This window comes from Piliocolobus tephrosceles, chromosome 6, assembly GCF_002776525.5.
Source record: "Piliocolobus tephrosceles isolate RC106 chromosome 6, ASM277652v3, whole genome shotgun sequence".
NCBI lineage: Eukaryota > Metazoa > Chordata > Mammalia > Primates > Cercopithecidae > Piliocolobus > Piliocolobus tephrosceles.
In genome coordinates this window covers 36,736,510-36,754,709 of record NC_045439.1, presented here as the reverse complement: position 1 = coordinate 36,754,709, position 18,200 = coordinate 36,736,510, and the positions used below count along the sequence as shown (strand labels likewise).

General features: G+C 44.2%; 1 protein-coding gene across 6 annotated transcripts; it reads left to right on the top strand.

The window, feature by feature from the left end:
• The first annotated feature begins 11,922 nt into the window (after positions 1-11,922).
• Positions 11,923-18,195, top strand: SRSF5 (serine and arginine rich splicing factor 5). Of its 6 annotated transcripts, none has more exons than XM_023182789.2 (8): positions 11,923-13,436; positions 14,316-14,460; positions 14,810-14,880; positions 14,981-15,079; positions 15,364-15,433; positions 16,661-16,734; positions 17,187-17,297; positions 17,384-18,195. In XM_023182789.2, exons 2-8 carry the CDS (start codon positions 14,335-14,337, stop codon positions 17,649-17,651), a joined length of 819 nt encoding a protein of 272 aa, XP_023038557.1. In that variant the 5' UTR covers positions 11,923-13,436; positions 14,316-14,334; the 3' UTR covers positions 17,652-18,195. The 6 variants fall into 6 exon arrangements, with proteins under 6 accessions (XP_023038557.1, XP_023038591.1, XP_023038574.1 ...); XM_023182823.1 differs by having other exon boundaries at positions 13,271-13,432; positions 17,387-18,195; XM_023182806.1 differs by having other exon boundaries at positions 13,271-13,432.
• Positions 18,196-18,200: the final 5 nt, after the last annotated feature.

Genomic DNA, 18,200 nt, shown 5'->3' with positions numbered 1-18,200 from the left:
ACTTTTGAATGGAAGGGATATGAAAACTGGGTGATAGGGTGTGGTCACCTTCTCCCATATAGATTGAGAGGCGAGGAAAGCCAAACTGGAGGAGGTGAGCAAATGACATAAAAAAACAGAAGAGAGAGATGGAAATTGTACATATCTGAGTTCTTGACAGTTCCCACTTCCTGTTTCAGACTCCTCCTCAGGCCTGAGCACATTCTGACCTTTGGATTTCATGAGACACTTCTGAATCCTTAATGATAAATCCATTTTTGATTGCTTACGCTGGATCATGTTGTATGTTAAGCTGTTTTGCTCTCAAGTTACAGAAGCCAACTTGAGCTATCTTATGCAAAGAGAGGAAATTAGTGGAAGGTGCTGGGGGCATCTCATGAGATCTGGGAGGCTTAAACAACCCAGTTTTAGGAGGCGCTGGTACAAGGGCAGCCCTGGGTACTTCAGCCGCAGATGGAAAAGTCACCTTTCTTCTGACCTGTTGTCATTAAGATGGGCCTCTCAGTTCAAAACTGCAAATTATTAGGGTAGAGAGAATCTCAATGTTCTATGATGAGACAATTAGTAATGGGTAGGGGTAGCTTCAGACAGCAGAGATATAGCTGCTTAAGAGAGTTTAACCACGAGAACAGGACATGCCATTACCCAAGGACAGCGAGTGGCACTGGTCAGCCAGTCCAAGTGACGTCCTGTGCAATCTTGTTTGTGCACTTCTTTACAACTTATGAGCAGGAAACTGTGCTTCTCACTGAGAGGGGGGAAAAGATCTGTAAAACAGGGTCTCTAACACCAAAGAATTTATAATCTGTCTACAAATAATCACATTCCAAGGAAGTCTGTGATAACTGCTAGAGGAAATGTACAAGCATAAAGTGCTACAGGAATTTAGAGAAAGGGGAGAGATGTTTGAGCAGTGGTGACTATGGCCCAGATGTCAGACCAGGTCATGGTTGGCAAATGGCTTCCGGAATAAAACACTAAATATGAACTTACCATACCTTGTTACAACAACCAAAAGGAGCATTTATTTAAAATTAAATGTAAAATGCAATAAAGCAGGAATGTGTTTTTGATGGACTAATCCATAGCATGTGAGCCACACTGACATATACGAATGTACCAGGTCAAGAGTGGACACAAACCAATCGTGCCAAGGTTCTGTTTTGCCCTGAGTTCCAAGACCCCCCTCAAAGACAACCACCAGAAACCGAAGTCAAAGCCAAGCGGCCGGGATCACTTTATTGCAGGTTCGAACCCGGACCTCTCTTCGTACAGGCGTAGTCAGGAGGGCAAGAGAGAGGTCTCGAGCACAGCTCAAGCCTACTTTTTATAGTAAGGCACAAACAGGTTACAGAAGATTAGAGCATTTTTGCAGTTACAAGATTGGGATTGGTTGACATTTTGAAGTTTGAACATTCGGCAGTTTCTGGTTGGCTCCCGCCCTTTTTAAAACTACAAACGTCCAGGGGTTTTTGTTTTTTAGACAAACGGCTTGCTTAACCATGGGTGGGAGGGGGGTGGTTTCGATTGAGCAAGCAGTGCTTGCTCATGACTGGGGGCTGCAAGCACCGGTAATCAGAACAGAACAGAACAGGACAGGGACTTTCACAACACTTGTCCATACAACGTCTGGAATCTATAGATAACATAACCGGTTAGGTCAGGGGTCGATCTTTAACCAGGCTCAGGGTGCCGCCCGGGCTGTCTGACTGTGGATTTCATTTCTGCCTTTTAGTCTTTTCAGTTCTGTCTGAATTCTAAGGCAAGTTAATCATATTCCTTTGATCCTTAGTCCCAGCCCTGATTATAAGCCTTTGGTCAGCTTGTCTTCCTTGAATTCTCACCCCCCATAGTATTTGTGCTTGTGCTCTTCTGGGCTCATGGCCCTTTTTGCACTGGTCATTGGAAAGCTCCTTCCAAGGCAAACACATTCTTAATCTGTGCACAGAATACTCCCTCCACATCTTGAATTTTTAAAAAACAATGTATTTTTAATTTTTTAAATTTTAAAATGTGTTTAGAGACTGGGTCTCGCCATGTTGCCCAGGCTAGTCTTGAAGTCCTGGACTCAAGTGATCCTCCTGCCTCAGCCCCCCAAGTAGCTAGGATTATAGGTATGAGCCATTGTGCCCAGCTCTCCCTTCAAATCTTTGCCTCAACGAAAACCTGGGTGACTATCTGTTTGCATGGTATCAACTGTCACATATATGGGGATTTTTCTCAATATTTTAGAAAAGTGGCTCATACTTGTCTCCTATGCTTCAAACGTATGCATCCTACTGCCTGATAGAATCTCCTCCTAGTATGGCCCAGGAACTTCCAAATCAGTAAGCCTGAGGGAACTCATGGGCATTACCCATTCATTCTCTATTCTCTGACCCCTCTATTGCACCCATGCTACATGCCCATACTCCAGCCTGGAAGTGAAATTTTATTCTTTTTTTTTTTTTTTTTTGAGACGGAGTCTCGCTCTGTCGCCCAGGCTGGAGTGCAGTGGCCGGATCTCAGCTCACTGCAAGCTCTGCCTCCCAGATTTATGCCATTCCCGAGTAGCTGGGACTACAGGCGCCTGCCACCTTGCCCGGCTAGTTTTTTGTATTTTTTAGTAGAGATGGGGTTTCACCATGTTAGCCAGGATGGTCTCGATCTCCCGACCTCATGATCCTCCCGTCTCGGCCTCCCAAAGTGCTGCGATTACAGGCTTGAGCCACCGCGCCCGGCCAGAAATTTTATTCTTTTTTTAAATAAAAAAAATTTTTTTTGAGATGGGGTCTCACTCTGTCACCCGGGATGGAGTGCAGTGGTGCAATCTCGGTTCACTGCAACCTCCGCATCCTGGGCTCAAGCGATCCTCCCACCTCAGCCTCCCCAGTAGCTAGGACTACAAGTGTGCCACCATGCCAGGCTAATTTTTCTGTAGTTTTTATAAAGATGGGGTTTCGCCACGTTGCCCAGGCTGGTCTTGAACTCCTGGGCTCAAGCAATCTGCCGGCCTTGGCCTCCCAAAGTGCTGGAATTACAGGCATGAGCTACTGTGCCCAGCTTGAAATTTTATTCTTATCTCTTCTTTATCTATTATGTCAAGTTGATCACCAAGTTGTTGTAATTGTTCTTCTCAATATTTCTCCAATTTGTCTCCACCCTTTGCTGCTGCCCCGTCAATCCCATTATTGACTTAATGCGCAGCTATTTTTGCCTCACCGTCTGTGTTAGTTACTTATTGCTATGTGACAAATTACCCCCCAGTTTAACCAGCAAACATATTATCTCACATGGTTTCTGGGGGTTAGGAATCTGGGAGCAGCTTAGGGGGATGGTTCTGCATCAGGGTTGCTTGTGAGGTTACAGTCAAGCTGTCAGCCGGGGCCACCGTCATCTCAAGGCTCAACTGGGGTTGGAGACTGCTTCCAAGCTCACTCACATGGTGTGGGCAGGACCTCTTCCTTGCTGGCTGTTGGTTGGAGGCTTCAGTCAGCCTCTGTGTAGGTTGCCTGAGTGTTATGACATGGCAGTTGGCTTCTCCCCAAGTGAGTAATGTATATATTTGTGTGTGTGTGTGTGCACGCGCGCGCGCGTGCGAGAGAGAGAGAGAGAGAGACAGGAAAGCCATAGTTTTTAAAAATCTAATTGCCAGCATTTCACTTCAGTCATATTCTATTGGCTACATAGAGTAAACTTAGTGCATGTGGGAGGGTGTGTGTGAAGACTAGCATGTGAGGATCCTTAGGGTCACTTTGGGGTTTGGCCACCACAATGTCAATTCACTTTTTTGGTAAAACAATCACTGATTTTCCTTTGGGAAACAACCCCTCCACTTGAGCTGTCTATCAAGCCAAGCCCACAGTGTGCCTGTGTGTAAAATGGTCAGTTATACTAACCAATAAATACAACTTTTTTTTTTCTTTTGAGACGGAGTCTTACTCTGTCACCCAGGCTGGAGTGCAATGGTGCAATCTCAGCTCACTATAACCTCCGCCTCCTGGGTTCAAGTGATTCTCCCACTTCAGCCTCCCAAGTAGCTGGGATTACAGGCACCCGCCATTATGCCCGGCTAGCTTTTATATTTTTGTAGAGACAGAGTTTCACCATGTTGGCCAGGATGGTATTGAACGCCTGACCTCAGGTGATCTGCCTGCCTTGGTCTCCCAAAGTGCTGGGATTACAGGCATGAGGCACCATGTCCAGCCAAAACTTTTCTTAAGGTGGTTATACTGGGATTCTGTTCCTTGTTATATAAAGAGTCCTAACTGGTTTTGGCCACTGTCCCCGGCACAGCCTTTCCTGCCTAAAACATAAATCTGATCATGTTATCTCTTGTGAAAAATCTTGTGGCATCTACTCGGTGCCCACTGGGTAGAGTCCAAGCTCATTAATATGGTAGTCGAGATCTACTACCATCCCCTTAATGTCCACCTTTGGCCTCTTTTTTCTTTGCTTCTATTTTGAGCAACACTCAGCTATTTATACCATATACCCTGATATTAGAAATAGAGCCTTTGGCTGGGAGCTCTTGAGGCTTAATCAGGAATTAGCACAGTAGAAGCCGTGAGAGTGGACTACACCCAGCCTGATCAAGGTAGCTATATGCCCCAGACCCAGACCCAGAAGCTGTCTTAGTTTTATGTGCTAATGATGGAGACGCTGGGCCTTTCCAGGTCACTGGCACCTATGGTCTGAAGTATCTCCCAAAATTAATGTGTTAGAAATGCAATTCCCAATTCAACAATGTTGAGAGGTGGGGCCTTTTGGGAGGGTTTAGGTCATAAGAGCTCCACCCTCATGAATAAATTAATGATGTTATAAAGGAGGTTGTTGGAGGGAACTTACTCCTCTTGCCTTTTTGTCTTCTGCCATGTGGGGTCACAGCTTTCCTCTCCTCTAGAAGGTGCAGCATTCAAGGTGCCATCTTGGAAACAGAGAGTAGCCCTCATCAGATGCTGGCACCTTGGTTTTGGACTCCTTGCCTCCAGAACTGTGAGAAATACATTTCTACTCTTTATAAATTACTCAGTCTGTGGTATTCTGTTACGGCAGGACTAAGATACTGGCTTTTAGTCAGGCTCCAAGTTTCTGTAGCCCTGTATTCCTAAGGGTATTTTGCTGTGAATTCAACAAATTCTCTACAGAGCTCAATAGGATGGTCTAATTGCTTCAGCAGTGGGATATCTTAGTTCAGTGGATATCTTAGTTCAGTTCTCCTTAACCCAAGCCATGGCCCATTTGGATGAGTACTCAATATCCAAGCTCTTTTTTTTTTTTTTTTTTTGAGACGGAGTCTCGCTCTGTCGCCCAGGCTGGGGTGCAGTGGCCGGATCTCAGTTCACTGCAAGCTCCACCTCCTGGGTTTACGCCATTCTCCTGCCTCAGCCTACCGAGTAGCTGGGACTACAGGCGCCCACCACCTCGCCTGGCTAGTTTTTTGTATTTTTTAGTAGAGACGGGGTTTCACCGTGTTAGCCAGGATGGTCTCGATCTCCTGACCTCGTGATCTGCCCGTCTTGGCCTCCCAAAGTGCTGGGATTACAGGCTTGAGCCACTGCGCCCAGCCCCAATATCCAAGCTCTTAAAAGAGGAGACCGTTTGTTTTAGGTACAGTAGCCAGGAAGAAAAATATGGTAGAGCTTCCCATTCTCTTCCACACTTTTTGTGCAAGAGTAAGCCACTTTTTTCTGGACTAAACATAGCCCACTTGTGGGTGGTCTGATTTATAGAACAGATAAGATATCAAATGTTCTTGGCCGGGCGCAGTGGCTCACGCCTGTAATCCCAGCACTTTGGGAGGCCAAGGCGGGCGGATCATAAGGTCAGGAGATGGAGACCATCTTGGCTAACTCAGTGAAACCCCGTCTCTACTAAAAATACAAAAAATTAGCCGAGCGTGGTGGCGGTCGCCTGTAGTCCCAGCTATTCGGGAGGCTGAGGCAGGAGAATGGTGGGAACCCGGGAGGTGGAGCTTGCAGTGAGCGGAGATCCCGCTACTTGCATTCCAGCCTGGCGGAGAGCGAGACTCCGTCTCAAAAAAAAAAAAAAAAAAAAAATCTTCACTGGATTAATTCTGTGTACCTTGCCCCTAATAATTATATCAGGGAAGGAATAATTTCCAGGATTGGGGCTGATTTGGCAGGATCACTACAATGGCACTGTTACGAATTGCTTTAGGGAGTTCACGCTTTTGAGGCCTCCCTCTTGATATCAAAAAAGGAAATAGCCCAGTAATTAGTTTCCAGTTCCTGAGAGTTTGTGGGGGTGGAGGGGGTTTAGAGGGCAGGCATTAGGGGGTAGTTCTTGGGTAAATATGGCCCTTGTCTGATTATTTCCCTTTTTCATAAATGCCTTGAATGCTATGGTTTGAATGTGTTCCCTAAAGTTTGTGTATTGGAAACTGAATCCCCAATGTAACAGTGTTGAGAGGTAGACCTTTACCAGGGGATTAGGTCATGAAGGCTCTGCCCTCATGAATGAATTAATGCCATTATAATGGGAATGGGTTTGTTATTGAGAGAGTGGGTTTCTCATGAAAGTGAGTTCAGCCTTCTGCTCTGTTACACACTCTCTTGCTATGGGATGCCTTCTGATCTAGGCACTCAAATTAGTAAGTTCATAGGTATTTTAAATATTGTACAATAAGTTAAACAACAGCAAAAATCAGAATGTAACAACCTAAGGAAGTCAAATAGGTATATAAAGGTGAACCTGAGTAAAAAAATTGGACATTAAAAAACCCCATATATTTCTAGGAGAAATTACTTAAGTATAGTTATTCTTTTGAAAAATCTTTAGAATTATAAGGTGGAGGCAAGGAAGTAACACTTTTTCTTCGTGTTGGAATTTTTTTGGATAGCAATTTTTTTTTTTTTTTTTTTTTTTGAGACGGAGTCTCGCTCTGTCGCCCAGGCTGGAGTGCAGTGGCCGGATCTCGGCTCACTGCAAGCTCCGCCTCCCGGGTTTAAGCCATTCTCCTGCCTCAGCCTCCCGAGTAGCTGGGACTACAGGCACCCGCCACCTCGCCCGGCTAGTTTTTTGTATTTTTTAGTAGAGACGGGGTTTCACCGTGTTAGCCAGGATGGTCTCGATCTCCTGACCTTGTGATCCGCCCGTCTCGGCCTCCCAAAGTGCTGGGATTACAGGCTTGAGCCACCGTGCCCGGCCGGATAGCAATTTTTAAGCATCTGGTGATATTCAGGACATTTTCGAAACACAGAAAGTTGGTCAGAATGAATATTTTCCCCAAGCATGTAGTTGTGTAATGTTAAGTGAAAATAATGGTAAAAATTTGAATATACACTCATGATCATAAACTATTAAGACAAAGAAACATGGAAAATGCACATGATTAAGTTTTAGGAATTAAGAAGCCCTCATAAAACCAAGTATGTATGATGATGATTCGTATTTTGAAAATAACAATTGTTCTTATAGAAAAACACGAAAGGGAAAGTTCAGTAATGCTAAGTAGTTTTCCCTTAAGGGCTGGGAATAGGGATGACTTTTAAAAATTTCATATCTGTGTTTTAAAAAATGATGAGACACTACTTTTGTGTTGAAAAACATTAAACAGAAAAAAAAAAAAAAGACCCACAAGAAGGAAATACGGCAAACTATAATCAGAGGTTGAGTTGCTGAGACAGGGTTGTGTTTTCCTCTTTCAGTATTTTTGACCGGGCACCGTAGCTCACGCCTATATATAATCCCAGCCCTTTGGGAGGCCGAGGTGGGTGGATCATGAGGTCAGGAGTTTGAGACCAGCTTGGCCAATACGGTAAAACCCCATCTCTACTGAAAAATACAAAAAATTAGCTGGGCGTGGTACTGGGCGCCTGTAGTCCCAGCTACTGGGGAGACTGAGGCAGGAGAATTGCTTGAACCGGGGATGTGGAGGTTGCAGTGAGCCAAGATCATGCCACTGCACTCCAGCTGGGTGACAGAGAGAGACTTCGTCTTAAAAAAAAAAAAAAAGATGAGGTACTACTTTTGTACTGAAAAACATTAAACAGAAAAAAAAAAAAAAAAACCCCACAAGAGGGAAATACAGCAAACTACAATCAGAGGTTGAGTTGGTGAGACAGGGTTGTGTTTTCCTCTTTCAATATTTTCCTGTTGAACATTTTTCCTATAGTAAGCATATATGTATACTTCTTTTTCATAACAGGAATCAAACTTTAAAAATGAAGATCAAATCGTTTCTTTGTTTTCAGTTTTTCTTTGTTTACAGTTTTATTATCTGACAAAGGGGGTTGGGTGGAGCATTCATAGAGCAGTTGAAAATCTAGGAATCAGTTCAAGGGTCAGAAAATGATTTTTAAAAACAATTTAAAATTTTTCTATTGATACATATTATTTATACATAGGGGGCATATGAAATATTGTATTACGTGCATAGGATGTGTAATGATCAAATCAGAGTATTTAGGATATTCATTACTTTGTGTATTTATCACTTCTATGTGTTGGGAACATTTTAAGTCCTCTCTTCTAGCTGTTCTAAAATCTAAAATACATTGTTGTTAACTATATAGTCACCCTACTCTGTGATTGAACATTAGATCTTACTCCTCCTATCTAACTGTATGTTTGTACCTATTAATCAATCTCTTATCTCCCCCACCCCATCAGCAAATGTTTTCTGTAAAGGACCAGACAGTAAATATTTTAGGCTTTCAGGCCATATGGCCTCTACCATAGCTACTCAGCCCTGCCTTTGTAGCACAACAGATATAGACAATAAGTAAATGAACAGGAGTGGCTATATTCCAAAAATTTATTTATTTATGGATACTGACCTTTAAATTTCATATAATTTTCATGTGCTCAGATATTCTTCTTCTTCTGTTCCCCCACAACCATTTAAAAATGTAAAATTACTCATTTGCTATATAAAAACAGATGAGAGGCTGGATTAGGCCCATAGGCCATAATTTGCTCATTTCCGAAATTAGATGAAATCAGGATGGCAATGAATGAAACATACCACAGCTACACTGAAAGTCTCCAAGAGAGATGCCAGTAAATTTTGTGTTTATTTCAACCTGTGATTTCTTTGCATCTTTTTTCCTTTAAAGATTTGCTTCTAGGCTTGGCGCGGTGGCTCACGCCTGTAATCCTAGCACTTTGGGAGGCTGAGGTGGGTGGATCATGAGGTCAGGAGATCAAGAGAGCAGCCTGGACAACATGGTGAAACCCTGTCTCTACTAACATACAAAAAATTAGCCAGGCATGGTGGCGTGTGCCTATAGTCCCAGCTACTCGGTGGGGCTGAGACGGGAGGTGGAGGTTGCAGAGAGCCAAGATCACACCACTGCACTCCAGCCTGGGCGACAGAGAGAGACTCCGTCAAAAAAAAAAAAAAATTGCTTCTAAATTGGATGTCTTAGGAAAAGGATGCCAAGCCATTTTGTTGAAACATTAATATAGGAATAGGATGACCTGAAAAAAATACTCATGCAAATCCAGGTCTATAAATATTGAGTCTTTTTGGTGCTATGCATTTCTAGAAAACATGAATAACATACATGAATCAGTGATGACTGTATAACAGGGGTATAAACAGAGTATTGTAGGCTGGGCGTGGTGGCTCATGTCTGTAATCCCAGCACTTTGGGAGGCTGAGGCAGGCGGATCACAGGGTCAGGAGATTGAGACCATCCTGGCTAACATGGTGAAACCCCATCTCTACTAAAAACACAAAAATTAGCCGGGTGTGGCGGCATGCGCCTGTAGTCCCAGCTGCTGGGGAGGCTGAGGCAGGAAAATGGCGAGAACCCGGGAGGCGGAGCTTGCAGTGACCAGAGATCGTGTGACTACACTCTAGCCTGGGTGACAGAGCGAGACTCTGTCTCAAAAAACAAAAAACAAAAAACAAACAAACAAACAAACAAAATCCAGAATCTCGTAAGATCACATAGGAGGAAGGGTAATTCTGATCATGGAAGATGACTTTGTATTTATTAGAGAAATTGGTAAGAAATAGTCCAATCGTGATATGGTTTGTCTCCACCCAAATCTCATGTTGAGTTGTAATACCCAGTGTTGGGGAGGAACTTGGTGGGAGGGGATTGGCTCATGGGGCAGATTTCCCCCATTCGGTTCTTGTGATAGTGAGTTCTCACAAGATCTGATGGTTTTTAAAAGTGTGAGGCAGGCCGGGCGCGGTGGCTCAAGCCTGTAATCCCAGCACTTTGGGAGGCCGAGACGGGTGGATCATGAGGTCAGGAGATCGAGACCATCCTGGCTAACCCTGTGAAACCCCGTCTCTACTAAAAAAATACAAAAAACTAGCCAGGCGAGGTGGCGGGCGCCTGTAGTCCCAGCTACTCAGGAGGCTGAGGCAGGCGAATGGCGTAAACCCAGGAGGTGGAGCTTGCAGTGAGCTGAGATCCGGCCACTGCACTCCAGCCTGGGCCACAGAGCAAGACTCTGCCTCAAAAAAAGAAAAAAAAAAGTGTGAGGCATGGCTGGGTGCAGTGGCTCACGCCTGTAATCCCAGCACTTTGGGAAGCTGAGACGGGCGGATCATGAGGTCAGGAGATCGAGACCATCTTGGCTAACACGGTGAAACCCTGTCTCTACTAAAAATACAAAAGATTAGCCAGGCATGGTGGTGGGCGCCTGTGGTCCCAGCTACTCGGGAGGCTGAGGCAGGAGAATGATGTGAACCCGGGAGGCGCAGCCTGCAGTGAGCCAAGATCACGCCATGCACTCCAGCCTGGACAACAGAGCAAGACTTGGTCTCAAAATAAAAAAAAGGTGTGAGGCCCTCTCCACCCCCTTGCTTTCTCTCTCCTGCCATCACCTGCATGAAGAGGGTGCTTGCTTCCCATTTGCCTTCTGCCATGATTGTTAAGTTTCCTCAGGCCTCCCAGTGATGCTTCCTGTATAGCCTATGGAACTGTGAGTCAATTAAACCTCCTTTCTTCATAAATTACCCAGTTTCAGATAGTTTTTTAATAGCAGTGTGGGAATGGACTAATACAAATAGGGAGACTTGAGATTAGATGGTTGTCATGGCAAAAGCCAACACTGCAGAAGATAAGTTTTAAAATATTGTCTCTAGGCACTACTAAGGAAAAATTACTTTTGTGAAACTCATAAACTTTTAAATAATAAATAAATCAGAGAAAAGTGTTCATTAAAAAATCGGTCCTGAAGAAAATCAACATGAGCTGAAGGTAGCAACTTCTTCCATGGTGTACAGCACCATCTTTTTTACTTTTCACCCCCAGAAAACTTTTTCCAGATTACTTTTTCTTTTTTTTTGAGGCGGAGTCTCGCTGTCTCCCAGGCTGGAGTGCAGTGACTGGATCTCGGCTCACTGCAAGCTCCGCCTCCCGGGTTTACGCCATTCTCCTGCCTCAGCCTCCCGAGTAGCTGGGACTACAGGCACCCGCCACCTCACCCGGCTAGATTTTTGTATTTTTTAGTAGAGACGGGGTTTCACCGTGTTAGCCAGGATGGTCTCGATCTCCTGACCCCGTGATCCGCCCGTCTCGGCCTCCCAAAGTGCTGGGATTACAGGCTTGAGCCACCGCGCCCGGCCCCAGATTACTTTTTCTTATTGCAGCCAAAATAAAGTGTAGTTGTTAGTTCCTTCTCCAGTCCCACTGCTTTACTTTACTAGCCTTAAAAACAAAACAAAGTGGTAGTGAGTGAAATAAAAAGAATTGCTTTCATAGTAAACATAAAATGTAGAAAGTAATCGGAAGACTTGTTTATTATGCAGAAACCAAACAAATGTTGTTAAACACAAACTGGTTTGGGACAATTCGTGCATTATAAAATGCCAATGTTCATCAGGCCAACAACTAGATAACATTTTTTTCTTTTAATTGAACAAATACATTAAATACATATTGTGTTATAACCCCATCCTTAACTCCCACATCATAGGTAACTAACTTTACAATTTTGTCATGTACTCACTGAGACTCTTTTTATTTGCACATATAACTATGAATGGATAAGCTTATCCGATACAAACTATCCAAGTTTCAGTTCTGAGTGCCTAAGGGCCCCTGAGGACAGAGTTAAGTATCAGTTGTCTCCTTCTTCCTGAACTACTTTTTCTGTTTAACTCTAGTTGCAAGCATGCAACTCCACATTCCAGGCACTTCTCAAAAATGGGGTGCACTGGGTTCTACATAAAAGCATTAAAGCAAAGTTAACCAATCTCTTTATGCCTAAGTTTCTAGGTCTTACCAACATTAACGGGACCTCGCTGAAGTTAACATGGAGGGCTGTGTTTCAGACCCACTTTGAAAGCACGGAATTCTCTGTTTCTAAAGAATTGCAAACTTTCACGTGTTACATTACAGAAATCTGAACGGGGAGGATTAACCAAATACCATTTCGACTTAAAAGCAGCTTGAGGCCGGGCGCGGTGGCTCACGCCTGTAATCCCAGCACTTTGGGAGGTCGAGACGGGTGGATCACGAGGTCAGGAGATCCACAGCATCCTGGCTAACACGGTGAAACCCCATCTCTACTAAAAATACAAAAAAATTAGCCGGCGTAGTCCCAGCTACTCGGGAGGCTGAGGTAGGAGAATGGTGTGAACCCGGAGTCGGAGCTTGCAGTGAGCCGAGATCGCGCCACTGCACTCCAGCCTGGGCGACTGAGCAGGACTCCGTCTCAAAACAAAAAACAAAAAACAGCAGCTTGAAACCTCTTCCAGCCACTCTCCCAGAGTGATGGAAATGCAGAAATCTGTATTTCAGCCTCAATTCAAGACGGCCTTCTAGTTGCAGTACCATTTTCAACATTTCATCAGTCAAAACCCTTTCATTTAAAAAAATACTTCAGTTCCTTAGTCTTCTCACTACAACAAAACCATACAGCTGTGGCACGGCTGAAAAAAGAACTCGAACATCTAGGAACTCTCTGCTTTGAGGGCGAGAGATAAGGAAAGGCCAGGTATTTCTGCAAAGCTAAGTTTCTTCTAATTAGTAATCTTGTGGGTGTCTAAGAAAAACTTTAGATACAAGAAGGGTTGATACTTGTCTCAGGAGACTCTTCTGGGAGAGATGATGATGAACCGAACGCCAAGGACTTAGAAGAGGCGAACAACTTCAACCGATGTCCCTCCAGACCCCGGCACCTGCCGGCAGTGCCCAAGCGAGTTCCCGCCCCCGGCCCCACCCACCGCGGGCGGAGGGTCGGTCACTCGCAGTGTCAAGGTAAGGGGGCCCACGTTCCCCGAAATTTTCGGCCCTCCCAAAACTTCCGTCTTCCCTGGGTCCCAACAGGGTGGACCCAAGGCCCAGGGGCGTCCCCGGAAGTGACGCAGAGACGCGGCCTCCATTTTGTGGAGCGCCAGAGCTGCTAAGTGCGTCAGTTGTGGAGAGGCGTAGACGAGTTAAGTCCTGGTCTGCGTGGAGGCCGACGACTCCGTCGCAGACTACGGACCTGTCTGGGTCTCAGCCGCTAAAGACCCCGTCCGGTAGGTGAGTGGCTCACTTTGAGGGCAAGCCTTCTCGGATCGAGGCTTCTTCATGGCCGCTCAATTCGTGAGCGGCTGGGGCTGCTCTCTTTGCGGAGGACGGCGTCTAATGAGCGCAGTTGATTCGAGGTGGGCGCTGGGGCACGTCTCCCTTTTGGCATACTGTTTGAGGGGTACTGAGGTGGAAGGGCGGTCACTGTTAGGGTCGTTTTTACACAGCGGTTGTGCGCCCCTCCCTGCCGGTCATAACGTCTTCATCTTCCGGACCCGTAGAGTAGTGGGCCGGGATCTCCCTGACTTTGCTGGCGATGCGGCTGGGCCTTTTGGAGGGCGGCCGCAGTGACCCCAAGAACAGTGGAGTTGGGAGGAAGAGGGAAAAGGGAATTTGGCACGCGCGACTGTGCTGCTGCTGATTTCACCGCCGCCATTTTGTGGCCGCAGAGCGCCCGCCCCTGTTGGCGCAGGCGCGGTCGTGGCGTCGCGAGAATCCGGCTTCCACACGCTGTGACGCGCCCGCGAGGCCGCCATTGGGCTGGCTTTGCGGAGGGCGGGGGCGGCTCCGCCCGCACTTCTCGGCCTTTCCTAACTGCGGCAGATGGGAGGGGGCCGGAGAGCCGTGGAGAGTGTGCGGCTGCGCAGTTGGAGAGGTGGCAGTGGGCGTTGCGGTTGCTGCGGTCTGGGCCCAGTAACCGACCGTGTTGGGAGGGAGCTGGTTTTTAATTTTGTCTGCAAGTTAACCAGGCTTCATTAGAGGCACTCTTGGAAATCCCGTTCATAACATCACTGGGTAAACATTTTATGCTGTTTATGTTTTTGATTCTTTGATCAGGCGTTTCTCTGTGACAGTCATTGCTGTTATCTCGATTGAATTACTTTCTAATAGGAAGTACTAGCCGGACATCATGAGTGGCTGTCGAGTATTCATCGGGAGACTAAATCCAGCGGCCAGGGAGAAGGACGTGGAAAGATTCTTCAAGGGATATGGACGGATAAGAGATATTGATCTGAAAAGAGGCTTTGGTTTTGTGGTAAGTATTTAGAACTGGGTGAATTATCTGTAAGTAGGTAGAGTTTTGATAAGCAGTTGTTTTCGATCTTGAGTCCAGGTAGAATATTTGCGTTCAGAAGATGTTACCCAGCCTTGTGTGTGAGTTTTTATTTTTTTATTTTTTATTTTATTTTTTCTGTGTGTGAGTTTTATTGAGGCTGAAAACAACTTTAACTTGCCGGCTCACTGGAACCCACTCCTAGTGGCTCCTTGATTAGGTTTGACTATGTGGCAGTGTTGTTAAGATACTTTTATTCTGTCTCCTGATTTCAATGCTTATTATGTTGTAGAATACTCTTCTAAAGCCCATGTTTATACTTACATTTTAGGAATTTGAGGATCCAAGGGATGCAGATGATGCTGTGTATGAGCTTGATGGAAAAGAACTCTGTAGTGAAAGGTGAGACTCCTGTATAACTAGTTAGCCTTGGGACATAGAGCAGACTGGGTCTGCTGGCATATCTAAGTGTGTAACGGAGACTTTTCTTCCTCTTTTGTAGGGTTACTATTGAACATGCTAGGGCTCGGTCACGAGGTGGAAGAGGTAGAGGACGATACTCTGACCGTTTTAGTAGTCGCAGACCTCGAAATGATAGACGGTATGTGAAGGGGGGACGGCTGCATTGAACTATTATTGTAGGGGTAGCATTTAAGGTTCAGGAGACATTAGCAGTGATGATTCGGGGTCCTGCCATATAATGTTTTTCTATTCCCACGTTAGCCTATTGTTCTTGATGAATCTATATGAGTCGTAGAACACAGAATCTTTTGACGGAAGTCATTAGGATGGCTTGTCATATCTGATGGCTTGAACTTGCCCACAGTTGAACACAAGTGCTGTCATTGCATTTCTTCCATTGTGAATACGAATTTTCTTCCTCAGAAATGCTCCACCTGTAAGAACAGAAAATCGGCTTATAGTTGAGAATTTATCCTCAAGAGTCAGCTGGCAGGTTTGTTGAAATACAGTTTTGAGTTATTTTGATGTGGTTTTTAAAAAAAGTTAATGGGTAGCTAATGTTTTATTTTATTAAAAGTAGTTTTATCTTAAATTAATGGATTTAATGGAATTGTAATTTTAAACATTTAATTAAATGTAATTTGGGGGATATTTTGAACTTTAATATTAGTGATCAAATGTAAATGTTTTGAGGATATTTTTCTTGTTTTTTAAAATCAATTTTTAACCAAATATTAAACCCTTTATTTGCCAGCCTGTCTGTGTCGTTGGCCTTATGACGAGGAGTGCCTGTGGGTTATCCTAATCGTTGTCTTGGTCACTCTTGGTTGGGCCTGGTTGACTTTGCCAGTCAGCTCCTACAGTGATCAGTTGGCCACCTCTAGATCTGTGTTTGCCGGTCTAGACGTTATCGGTGCACTTCCTTGAAGTGCCAGGTTGCAGCGATCCCAGAGCGTTGATAACGTGATCTGATCCCTAAGTTGAGACCTGTCTTCCTGTAACGCTTCCGAATAAGAGGTCCGGTCGAAAAGAGTTGAAAGATACGAAATTAGGTGGTCGTTGGAATCCTGATCGCAGTAAAGTGGTCCTTGGTAACTGCTCGAGTAGAACATGTCTGCATCCGCCAATAGTCTGCTAATAGGGAGGGCTGTGCGATTAAAGGCTTCCATCGATTGGGTAGTGTCCTTCAAGTGGGTGGCGAAGAGCCAGTCGGGCATATGTCATGAAGGTTTCTCCGACCGATTAATGGTTTGCTGCTTGACTAGCCTAGGGAAATAATAATAAAGGTAAAGTAAACTTTTTTAATGACATATGGGGCACAAAATAACTGGTGTCTTGTAAATGTTCTGTTTTTTTTTTTTTTTTTTAAATACAACTTCTCTACTTTAGTCTTTACTTTAAAAATATGTACTGTTTCCTTTTTTGTTTTTGTTTTTTGTTTTTTTTTTCTTTTGTACTGAGCTCAGCATAGACTAATACTACCTTAATGTTAAAATCTGAATTTCCTTTAGCATTTTGCTTAAAAGCAATATGCTATTTCCTTATTCCGTGCCCTGATATAGATAATTTTTGAATTCTGATAGAATACAAGTGTGGTAAATGCCATGTTTGTACTTTATCTAACATCTTCTCTTTCAGTAGTCTTGTTTTTTTTATATCATGTGATTGTTTGTGTGTCCCCTTTCCTCTTCTTTGCTTAACACAATTATCTTGTGTTAAGGATCTCAAAGATTTCATGAGACAAGCTGGGGAAGTAACGTTTGCGGATGCACACCGACCTAAATTAAATGAAGGGTATGTACTGGAAATTGTGAAAGTCTTTAAAAATACCCTGAAAATTTTACTGTGAACTTAGTGTTGAGGACTTAAAATTTGAATATGTTATAATGTAGAGATTTCTCCAGGGACAATTTTGCCGCCTCCCCTCCCCCCTACACCTTTGGCAGTGTCTGGAGACATGTTTGGTTGTCACAACTGGTTGAGGTAGGATGCTGTTGGCATCTAGTCGCTAGGGGCTAGGCATCCCACTAAGCGTCCCACAATGCATAGGGAACCCTCCCCAACAATTCATTGGCTCAAAGTATAACAGTGCCAAAACTTTGCTCTTTTAATACTGCGTTATCCAGAAATGAGACTCAGTAGCAATAGCAAAAATGAACATAGAAACGAGTTAACCTAGACTGCTATGTGCAATGTGTGTGACTACAAGATATGTATACTTTAAAAGTGGCTTTTTTCCATTTTAGGGTGGTTGAGTTTGCCTCTTATGGTGACTTAAAGAATGCTATTGAAAAACTTTCTGGAAAGGAAATAAATGGGAGAAAAATAAAATTAATTGAAGGCAGCAAAAGGCACAGGTATTTCTCATTTTTAAGTCAAAAGTTGTATTTAATGGGTTTGTTGTAGAGTCTTACCTAGGCTGATTTCTTCTCATTTTTCATAGTAGGTCAAGAAGCAGGTCTCGATCCCGGACCAGAAGTTCCTCTAGGTCTCGTAGCCGATCCCGTTCCCGTAGTCGCAAATCTTACAGCCGGTCAAGAAGCAGGAGTAGGAGCCGGAGCCGGAGCAAGTCCCGTTCTGTTAGTAGGTCTCCCGTGCCTGAGAAGAGCCAGAAACGTGGTTCTTCAAGTAGATCTAAGTCTCCAGCATCTGTGGATCGTCAGAGGTCCCGGTCCCGATCAAGGTCCAGATCAGTTGACAGTGGCAATTAAACTGTAAATAACTTGCCCTGGGGGCCTTTTTTAAAAAAACAAAAACCACAAAAATTCCCAAACCATACTTGCTAAAAATTCTGGTAAGTATGTGCTTTTCTGTGGGGGTGGGATTTGGAAGGGGGGTTGGGTTGGGCTGGATATCTTTGTAGATGTGGACCACCAAGGGGTTGTTGAAAACTAATTGTATTAAATGTCTTTTGATAAGCCTTCTGCTCACATTTTTGTGAATGTCTGAAGTATATAGTTTGTGTATATTGACAGAGCTCTTTTATAACTAAAGCAAATTTAATTTTTTTGTACTAGAAAAAAATTTGAACATTTTAGTTCCTGGTTATTAAAATATGTTAATTCAGAATTAGTTTAATGCCTCAATTAAACTAATTAATAGCTTTGGACACGTAAAAGAGCTCTAAATTTGCTTGTACATAAAGGCTTAATTTGTTTTCCTTGTTAGGGTCAAGGGTGTCCTTCACTCTTAACAGCTGCGGGACAGACACATTAAAGCAGCTGTTTGTTATTGATAATAAAATACTATAAAACTCCTTT

Bases quoted from the DNA above. Each gene is read 5' to 3' on its own strand.
- SRSF5 (XM_023182789.2), top strand. From the start codon at position 14,335: ATGAGTGGCTGTCGAGTATTCATCGGGAGACTAAATCCAGCGGCCAGG. The intron at 15,080-15,363 runs GTATGTGAAGGG...TTTCTTCCTCAG, and splicing joins AGACCTCGAAATGATAGACG to AAATGCTCCACCTGTAAGAA. The intron at 16,735-17,186 runs GTATGTACTGGA...TTTCCATTTTAG, and splicing joins CGACCTAAATTAAATGAAGG to GGTGGTTGAGTTTGCCTCTT.